General features: G+C 42.4%; 1 protein-coding gene across 1 annotated transcript; it reads right to left on the reverse strand.

Annotated features, from left to right (window-relative positions):
- Positions 1–9,590: 9,590 nt before the first annotated feature.
- On the reverse strand, positions 9,591–10,339 carry LOC119696977 (glucose-induced degradation protein 4 homolog). The gene is made up of 2 exons (XM_038126938.1): positions 10,143–10,339; positions 9,591–9,894 (listed from the first exon to the last, which is right to left on the reverse strand). Exons 1-2 carry the CDS (start codon positions 10,337–10,339, stop codon positions 9,624–9,626), a joined length of 468 nt encoding a protein of 155 aa, XP_037982866.1. The 3' UTR covers positions 9,591–9,623.
- Positions 10,340–10,631: the final 292 nt, after the last annotated feature.

The raw sequence follows: 10,631 nt of genomic DNA on the forward strand, positions 1-10,631 counted from the left end.
TATAACAGCGATACTTTCCCATAAATGCTGACATGACTATACAATGGAGACCAATTCATAGGCAAGGCCTTGGGAAATGTCTCTGGGGCAAGATAATGATACCTGCCAGGGTAATACTAGATCATCTTCAAGGGCTGCCCTCCCAGCCCATAGGAGGCACTCACTGCCTGGCCTGACACCTTCACCCATTTCCTCTGGCCTGGCTTCATGTCACTGCCCATCAGCAGACACAGCAACAGCCCCCTCCTGAAGGAGAGAGCCCTGTCACACTCTTCTACCAAGGCAAATGAGATCTGAAGCAGCCTGAAAACAATCTTGAACATATACTTTCTTAAGCTGGGCCTGAGACTGCCTTCAGCTTTGGCAGCCCCTGGGAGCAGCCAGCTTCAGGTACAGCAGGTCTCATGTGGAGCACCTCATAATCTCAGGAGGTGCAGACTTGTGACACAGCATTTGCAAAAGGTGTCTCACAAACTATGGCAGCTATTAGGTGGCCAAAGGACATGTACCATTTCCCTACAAGACTCTCTGCAGGCACAGGCAGCTGTCTGGACAGGCCAGCTTCTGCCAGCACCAGTGCATCTTAAGCAATTAGTCAAGGGCAAACACAACACTGCTGGTTTTTCTGAACATGACTTGCTCCTGTGTATTCAGATTATTTTCTTATGTTTTTGTGTGCCACATAATACAAATTTTATTTTGTTCAACTTTCTGGAATTTTTAGCATCCATTTACAGTGTTACCAGGATGGTTTTCATGGCTCCTTTAGCTAGCAAATATTTTTCCAAATTGCTTGAACTTTTATTTGCTGTTTCTGTACTGATAATGATAATGAATTAACAGCAGAATGGTACTCCTTGTGTAAATAGGGATGGTCATCTTCAAATCATCTCATATGTTCCACTTTATGACATTTTTATGTTGTGCAACATGAAAAAAAACCCCAGTACTAAATTTACTTTAATGCTGCTAATGGAAGACAAAATGAGTTCTTTGTAGATAACTACTAGGTTCTTGACATTTCTGACTAAATACAGTATAGGGCTACATTTCCACTGTGGTACTGCAGCTACAAGAATTTGCCTGTGTCTAATCAAGCAAGAAGTTAACCTTGAATACCAAACACAAAATCTATAAACTAAAAGCTAGGACTAACTTGATTCCCTGAAGGTCACAGAATTTAAATAGAATGGAGCAAATCCATCTGAAAATGAAACATTCTGCATTATTCCATATGTATAGCCTTATGTCTTCGATATGGGATTTTCAGACTGCTTATTAACCCTTTAAAAATGTTTGAAGCAGTAGTAGTTTGAGTCAGATCTGTCCATGCTTATTCAGGATTTACTCAAGCCAAGACAGCACCCCAGGGCGAGGATGTCATTGGACCTGTGCAGCCAGGAAGAAGGAAGCGAGTCTTTCCTCCTCCCTTGCATGAGCACAGAGGTGGAGGTAATCCAATTCCTTGTGCTCCATTAACCTGTGAAGAGGATGCAGAAAAAGTCTGGCTCTGCAGCATGGTAAGGTGGGAGCAGATTCCCCTTGACCAAAGGGGACAGGGAGGCCCAGATCATTGCATGGATGGAATGTCATGCTCACTGGGTTTGCTCCATGCCTATGGGAAGAGCTCACCTCTCCTTCCCACTCTGCCCACAATGGTACTCACAGCCACAGTACATCATCCCACGAACATCAGAGGAAATTCTGACTGAGAAAACACTGCCAACTCAGGTCTTCTGAGATTCACAGGATAAGATTAAAAGGATATATTTAGCAGCACTGTAATTTCTTTTTCCAGAATCTCATTTACAGACCAAATATTTACAGTTCCTCTTCACAAAAAATGTGAAGACATTTGAGATCCCACACTCTGGTTTGCAAGGATTTACTATGTTACCATCATATATCCTCTAATCACAGAGCAGTTAACACTCAGCCTCAGATAACACATTAAAGGTTCCAGTTGCATCTCTAGAAAATGACATTTGCATCTAAATTTAGATGTCTGAGCTCCTATTTCAGTCAATGGATTTCAGGGCGCAGTCTGAGTGCCTGAACATCAGGGATGCATTTGAGATATCTGTATGGAGCTGGTGGATGTGACCCAAACCCTGCCCATCCTGAAGAGGCAGATGTATTTCCTCTGAACTTGGGACTGGATGGCAATGGACACTGCAGCAAGCCCACACTCCTGCCTTCCTCATGGGCAGTGCTGAAGGCTTCAGAGGAAAGCAGTCTTTGGTAGGCAGCTGCTTCATTCTTCCACCTTGGCTGTGGAAGAGGGAGAGGGGAATTTGTCTCTTAATCTATTTAGCAACCAATTTAACACCCTCACCTGTGATGCACGGTGGCCTATTGAATGTCCTCCTCTGAGCTGTAGCTGCTGGCCTTGCTTTTATTGTCACGTGGAGTGTCTCATCCTTCAATGAAGCCTCCTGCGCTACTTGTCACAATTTCATCTCCCAGGCAGCTCCACAGCGAGCCTCATGATAAAACTGCAATCCCTGGGATTTAGTATAATGCTGTTATCACAGGGGAAATATAAAACTGGAGTCTAAGTAAATGAGAGGCATGATAGGATCCTGGGCATCAGGGAGGAGCTGTATTCATGTGAGAAGTCAATGGATCAAGAGTAGCAAATGAGACCAGGTTTCATAGACTGATTCGATGCGTCCTGCTCAGCCTGTTCTTTTGTAGTCTTCATTAGTAGTCCCACTATGTGGCAGCATAACTGTGCACAGAGCTAAAGGAAATATTTCACTGGAATTTGCCATTTTTAATTTTGTTTAATTTTTTTTATGCCTGAGTAAATTATGTTTTAGTCAGCTATTTTGGTTTTCAGAAGAAGATGCTTTCAACAAAAGCACAATTTTATGTAATGTGGCTGTTCTCCCTTTGCCATTCTTTGTGGGAGTCCACCTTTGCACAATGCTTTCTGTATATAAAATTTCACTGATAATTGCTTTAATTTTTGTTTCCATAGAAAGAATATCTTATGACAATCTGAAGCAGAACACTGCCTTTTCAGATGACCTCAAATTTCTTATGGGTGACAGTGGAAGAAGCTAAAGAACAATTTGTCTGTCTGTGTGTGTCAATTAACACTTCAGAGACCTGAGTACTGTGTCTCTTTCTGTGCTAGCCTCCTTGTAGTGGCAAGATCCCTTTCACTGTTTATCCCGTCCCCTACCAGTGGTTACCCATCTTGTTTGGTCCTTTTTAGAATAAGAAGTTAATTTTTCAGACAAAACAGGCAATACAAGAACTGAAGGTAATTTCCTGGTCATGCTTGAGACAGTGTTCTTCTCTTGAAGTCACAGTAATTTTGATGGGCCCTTCTTTAGATTAAGTCCTTTCAAGTACGTGGGCACCTAGACATGCGCTGGTGGTTTGCTGGTGTGGTCATTGTCTCAGGGAGTTTGTTCTTGGCAGAAAGAGAGGGCATCGGGAATATCCATGGTCACTTACAGGATAACCTAACAAGAGGAATATTTGTCTTATTATTAATTAGGAGATGTCTGTGCCTGCAGCAGGGAGGTTGTATGTTACCTGAATTTTTTCCATCTCATTTGATTTAGTATTATCCTTGTAAGATATAATCTTTCTTTTAATGCCACTAAACTCTTGATCCCAATATTTTGTAAAAAAAAAGTGTCACAGTTTAATTATACATTGTGAAAGATAAGACATTAATTATTAATCCTTTTATTTTGGTTAAGAGTGTTCTCGCTGGCCACAGTGTGCACAAACATTAGAAAATCTCTTGTGCAACTTTTTTTCAAAAGATATGCCAACACTTGTTCCTTGATATCCTCCAAATTTTACCTGTGTGCTCATTAGGAAGTGCTCAGAAGCAGTAATACTGCAACAAAGACTTGTACCACCTCCCCATGTAGCATCACTTTGCACCTGCTAAGATTTTTGAAATTGTATCTTTGGCCAACCACGACTGAAGTGTTAATTGCTTAGACCCTGACTTCCTCAAATAAAGTTAAACTTATTCTTCCTCCAACCTTCCCACAACTATTGTAATATTTAGTAAAATATTTTAAAAGATGCTACAGAAAAGATAAGATAATAAACTAATCCAAAAGAAGAAAATTGACAAATTGGGTTGTCAGTGACAACCTTTCTATCCTTCACTATCCGAGTTCCCTGTGGTTTGTGGCATAAACAAATTTTAATTGAGTGACAGATTGTTATTTTTGTACTGAAAAATTCTTTCACAATGTGGGAGAGAAAATGCTCTGATAATTCTTATTAAAATCAGGCTACAAATTATCAAGGCCAGAGGCTTTTTTGATTGCATTTTTACAATAGCCATCTGGACTTCCTCTGGAGATTTGTACTTGATCCTGGTTTCTATTTTTTTATGTCACTTTGCAGGAGCCCACCCTGTCCACAAAATCCAAGACCTCAGGTGCAGCTGAGCTAATTAATTACATGCAGTGATGTGCTTTGAGTGGTCTCTTAGGAACTCGTTGCTGAAATTCTACCACCAACCCAGAGGCAGGAGGGATAATATTTCTCCTCTACTGAGGTCCACCAGATTCCTGCTAAATCAGCAGTGCCAGAGTTGACTTATCCTTTGTGCCTTAAAAACCATCTAAAGGAGAAATTGTTTTCCTCTGTAATTACTTGCTCCACCTAGACTGGAGCTGCAGCTTACCACAGGCACATATCATTTATTTATTTTGTGATAAGTCTATTATTGATTGACCTGTATCGACAGCACAGTGCTGGCAGAGTGCAAGCATGCAGAAATCATTTAGTGATATCAATCACCTTAGCACTGGAAGCAGTCTCCCATGCCAATGATTTCACATTTGCAATGAGAAGATATTAAGTATTTTGGCAAGGGGATAATTAGACAGAAAGTGGCCTCTTTTGTCATTGCAGAACTGATCCTGAGGACCAATCACATGAAGGAAGAAGTTACCATTGAGTCTAAAAGGCCTGGACAGGGTGGCTGTAGACTCTCTGAAACACTTTCATGGAAATGGTAAATCATGGGGTGATGCATTCCATGTCATCCTCACCACAGCAGCTGTGTGTGCATTTTAACCCACCACAAATGCACAGCCACTGGAATTAGGTCAGCCTCGGTGCAGAGGGTTAAACTAGATTAAATTTTACACATTTGCTGCAGGCTGAAAATTCTTGTGCTGACAGTAGTTGTGTATATAAGATATTATTTTGGCAACAATGACTTTATGTGAGCCCAGAAAGACCTTCAGAAATACCTAATGTCTTCCCAAGACAGAGACTCTCAAGCTAATTCAAGGGGTGTACATCCTAAAGACCAATGAGCTCCCCAGTAGAAAATGTCTTGTCATTTTAGAAGTTGGAAGTATTTTTTTTTTACTTTAGATTTTCATGCCATGGTTTCAAAGTCAGTTTGAAACTGATTATTCTCTCACTACTGTTTTTCCATCTTTTTCCCCTCTGTATTTTCAAGAGATATTTTGTTCTCCAGTCTTTCCTGCTGTCAGCTTGCTCTTTAAGACTCTCTCTCACAGGACTTTTCTGTCCTGTGAGTTCTGACAGACTGAATCCCAGCTTCAGTTACCCAGGATTAATATTGCCAGCTAGACTGCCTCCAGTGTGTAGTGGTGACCTGGAAGAAGGCATGTGCATACACGGGGTGAAGCTCTCCAATGGCACGAAGATGGGTGCAGGATTAGTCAACACAATGAGGAAATAACTATGCCCAGAAGGCACTGAATAGAGCACCAGCCAAGGAAAGAGGAGAAGTGCAAGCAGGAAATTAAGCAAGAGAGAAAAATGTTAGATTAAAACCTGGGGTAAGTAAACAGAATGGAAAGATCAGGGGATTTGGATGCAAACTGGAAAGGAAAGCCCCATTCACTGGGACAAATTCAGAAACCCAAGGGCGTTGCTTGAGCACTTGGGCTGGGAAGAGCCCAAAATCCCAGAATAGGATTGACAGCATGGCATAGAGGAGGAAGGAGGTTGAGAGACCACAAGCTAGACAACAGGAACAACAATGAGAACATCATGTTCAACACTGTGCTTGCTCTGTGGAATTAAACACCTCCCTTCTGCTCTGGGACAGAGTTCTGGCATCCATGACCAGAACTGCTGCTTGCACGTCGGCAGCTGTGAGTCCTGGGCATGGATGCTGGAACATGCTGTTGGTTAACAAAACAATTTTATCCAACTAAACCTGAAACCAAATACTTCATTTTCATTTCTGCTCAGTAGAAAAACAATTCTATTTTTCATGAAGTTGTTATTTTTACCATAAAATGCTTTGATTTTGCCAAGAAAATATTTGTTACTAAATAGTTTCAACTGGAAGTTACCACTTTGCTAGGGCCCAAATTGTTATTACAAACTTCTATCTGGCAAGTTATAGGTTTGTTAGGTCATAGCTACAAATATATACAGACTTCAAACCTGTATTTTTCTTGAGAATCAAATCTCCTAACATAGTCCTTCCTTGCAGTATTGCACAATGCATGATTTTCAGGCAGAAGATGAGAGCAAATATTAACTCTTGCTTGTATGACAGATACCTAATTTTGAGAATCTAGGTTAACCCAGATTAGAATGGACAACAAAGTACAACATGTATTACTATGACCTGGCTGGCTTTAGTGTCCAAGTGTGTTATCTCTTGACACACACTAGGATTTTCCCAGTCTCCATAACTATATTAGCAGGTTCTTCCCTGTGTTAAATCCATCTTGAGTTAAAGCATGTCCAAGATGAGGTCAGTGGGTTTTGCATGCTTGACTGGAGAAAATTAATGGCTAAGACTAACACAGGTGAGAGCCTGGATTCAGTGGGCAGAGAAGGGTGGGCATGAGGAACAGGCTCATGGATGTCAGGCGTGTTTCAAGAAAGCTATATCCCAATTTTCATAACACTAAAGGAACATTTGCTCTAGTTGCATGAGTCTTTGCATTAAAACGCTGCAAATAATCTGCAGGTCTCAGTTTTTTTCCAAATCTGTAGGACAATATTGTGTTGTACAGCTTTTGGGGGCCTGTGCACTTTATAGTTCACCCTGTTTCCTGGGCCTTAGTTGCTGCTGGTTTTAATCACTACCCCAAATTCTTGGCTGTCACACTCTATAAATAGTGATTTAAAGCCGTGCCGTATCAAATAAAGTAAAAATAACTTGTTCAAGATTATATTTAATCAAACAAAAGAAATTAGCTACAGGTTGGCCATTTTAGACAGGTAATATCACTGATTTTTTTCCCTTCACCATGGACAATAAAAGAAATGCTATTTTAAAAAACTTTCCTCAAAACTGCTGCATTCATTATTGATTTTCTTTCTACAGTTGTTTAAACATCAATATCTAACCAACCACTTAATGAAAATGCAGTTTACTGGAAATTATTTTTATCTCACTATTCTTAAGAAATTCATTTTATATCTCAGTTGCATGGAGAGGTAAGAGTTCAGGGAGATAAAAAAAGCAAATCTCTGTGTTCTTGAATGTCTAACCTTTAGCATTAGAATTAGTCAAAATGTCTTTTACCTTCTTCTTTTGCTTTCCCTTCTCCATTGATATGAACAACAGCAACTCAGATGTACTGCCGGATATTTTGAAATTAACAAATAACAGGTGTTTATTCAAGAGGAGGCAATGTCTAAAATTCATTCTGCAACAGATAAATGTTACCAAATATATTTTTTAAATGGTTGTTTCCTGCCTTTCCGCCGGCTTTGGACTAACCTTTTACATAAATGTTTTGCTGTGTGTTCTTCTGTACAGGAAAGAAATCATTCCTGAAGAGCTTTTTCCTCTGTACCTTGCAGTTACATATTGGCATTTAGACTTACAAGTCCTAATTAGCACAACTGATTTTCCTCTGGGACTTAATATAAATGATAGCAGAAAGAAAAAGTACTGCTGCATCTCAGCATTGCAGTCACTCTATCACAGACCTATCTTAGTAAATCCTTTAATTATGGACAAGCTGTCAGGTTCTTAATGCTTCCAAGTAGTCAAAAATGCAGAGCATTGAGCATCAGGATGGCTCCTTCTTCCCAGATCACTCCTTGCCCTGGTAGGGGTTACCACCCAAAGCTACCCCGTCAGCTCCAGGCATGGTCCACAATAGCTTGGGGTCTTTTTAATCAAAAAAAAGTTGAAAGATGTGCTACATCTGGTTTAGACTAATCTCTTTGGGTCAATGTATGTGCTGTGTGCATACAGGGAGTGCTGGGCACCAGGATTAAGACAATTAGAAAGGATCCTTGAACCTTACTGAACATAACTATTTATAGCAATTCACAATAAACTTGATAGACTACCTCAACACAAACAGAAAAGGGAAGAAAAGGGAAGAGAAGGAAGAGACAGATCAATTATTTCTTAAGGAGAAGTACGACCAGAGTAGAAATATCCTTTTCCCTACAGGACAGTATTAAAAGGTTCTCAACAGTGAAGAAATTTGAATTAGTTGATTGCACCAGTGTTGAGGAGACACAGTTTCATAGAGATTAGCAGCAGTTTTTTTACTTTCCTAAGTAGAGTAGGGTTTTATCTTCAAAATTGGCCTTACAAGTAGCTGTAGTGAGTCTCCTTGTACCTAGTTAGGAGGTCAGAGTTCACTCAACTGAATCGAGCAGTGCATTGCTGCCCCTACATTCACCTATGCCCATAGCCTTGGGCTAAATGTAGCAAAGTTGACAAAACCACCGAGCAACTGGACAAATGTAAGAAAACATTCTATTCCTCACAAGAAATAATTGATCTGGTTCTCTCCAAGGACAAATTCTAGGTTAATTCACCCTGTTTATGATTGTAAGATTTCAGAAGGACAAGTTTTGAAAGAGAAGAGCAACCTTGTGGTTTCAATCTTTTTACATCTATTTGAAAGGTTTCCCACTTTCATATTTCTAGGTGTGCAGATTCACTGAAGGTAGGGATGTTACTGATAGGACCCAGAGTGTAGGCAGCTCAAACTGCATCACTGAAGTTGGAAATGGGCAGACCCAGAGCAAGCAGTTAGTGACAGTGTTCATGCTCTGCCAACCCTAACCCTCTCTGTGTTAGCTGTAGCAAACAATGGCTACCTTGTTATTTAAAACAAAACAAAAAGCAGAGTAAAACAGAAAAAGGCAAGCCTTTACATGCCAGCTTTAATTTTTATTACTGACAAGGAATGTCCCACCAAGGTGAGCACCAGTTTTTATCCTTTGCCCTAAGCTCTCAGGTTCACCTCTGCTGTCTTGTTTTATTTGCAAGTGATTTGCAACACAATTTCATCTCAAAATATGGTGGAAGGATGTATCCAGGGTCTCTGATGAAGAGCAAGATCATTACAAATGGTCTGAAACCACCATTCTTACATTTTCCAAAAGGTGCTTCAAGGAACGCTAATAAAAGAGGATTGCAAGTGGAGGTTTGAGTACTTGTCTTCTGTATGGAGAAGGATCCGAAAGGTAAGGTTCAGAAGTGAGCAGTTAAATGGTTATAAGAAAGCAGTTAATCATTGGTAAGAGTCTTTAAAATCTCAGTGGGATATTTTACCACTTGCCATCTTTCCTTTTCTTTTTTTTTTTTTTCTTTTTTTTTTTTTTTTTTTTGTGCAACTTAAATTTAGTCTGAAATCAACCTAGTGCAAAGACTGCAAATCCTATGAGTGTGCACCATTATTCCAATAATGTCCCAGGCACACGCTGTGGGGCAGTGTCGGGCACATGTCACCGGCGGTGGCAGCAGGTGTCGGGCACACGCTGTGGGGCGGTGTCGGGCACACGTCACCGGCGGTGGCAGCAGGTGTCGGGCACACGCTGTGGGGCGGTGTCGGGCACACGTCACCGGCGGTGGCAGCAGGTGTCGGGCACACGCTGTGGGGCGGTGTCGGGCACACGTCACCGGCGGTGGCAGGAGGTGTCGGGCACACGCTGTGGGGCGGTGGCAGCGCAGAGCCCCCAAGCGCCGCCCCCGCCCAGCAGATGGCGCTCGCGCCGCGCGCTCCCGCCGCAGTCCCGTCCCTCACAATCCTTCCCATGCTTCCCTCAGTCCCGTCCCTCACAATCCTCCCCGCGCTCCCCTCAGTCCCGTCCCTCACAATCCTCCCCGCGCTCCCCTCAGTCCCGTCCCTCACGGTCCTTCCCACGCTTCCCTCGGTCCCGTCCCGCAGGATCCTCACCGCGCTCCCTTCGGGTTCCCCATTGCTGCCTGCCGGTGTCCGGGCCGCTCCCGTCGGCCCGAGGGCCGCTCGCAGCGTGACCCGGCGCGGTGTCTCTGCCGGTCCCACATCCGGCACCCGCCGCCGGGCCCCGCCGCGAAGGGCCGAGCTGAGCGCCCAGAGCCCCCGGGCTCCGCGGCAGCCCCGCTGAACAGCATCGCTAAGGATGGTGGAGAGTTTCAGGCTTCGGAGTAAAGCTGATAAGGTCACTTCTATCCCCAAACCTCCCACTTTAATTAGAGCTATGGATGGGCTTTATTTTACCTCCAACCAATCTCCATTGGGGGACAAAGAAATAGGATCTTCAGGATCCTTCCAATGCACACAAGAGTGAAGCAGACGGTTCCCTCACAAGAAAATGAAAGGAAAGAGAAATAATGGTCCTCAAGTTGTACAGTCCCCTCTAGTCACAGGGATGCTCACATGCGGAAATCCCAATAATTAGGATGA

The sequence above is a fragment of the Motacilla alba genome, chromosome 2, assembly GCF_015832195.1.
Source record: "Motacilla alba alba isolate MOTALB_02 chromosome 2, Motacilla_alba_V1.0_pri, whole genome shotgun sequence".
Lineage (NCBI taxonomy): Eukaryota > Metazoa > Chordata > Aves > Passeriformes > Motacillidae > Motacilla > Motacilla alba.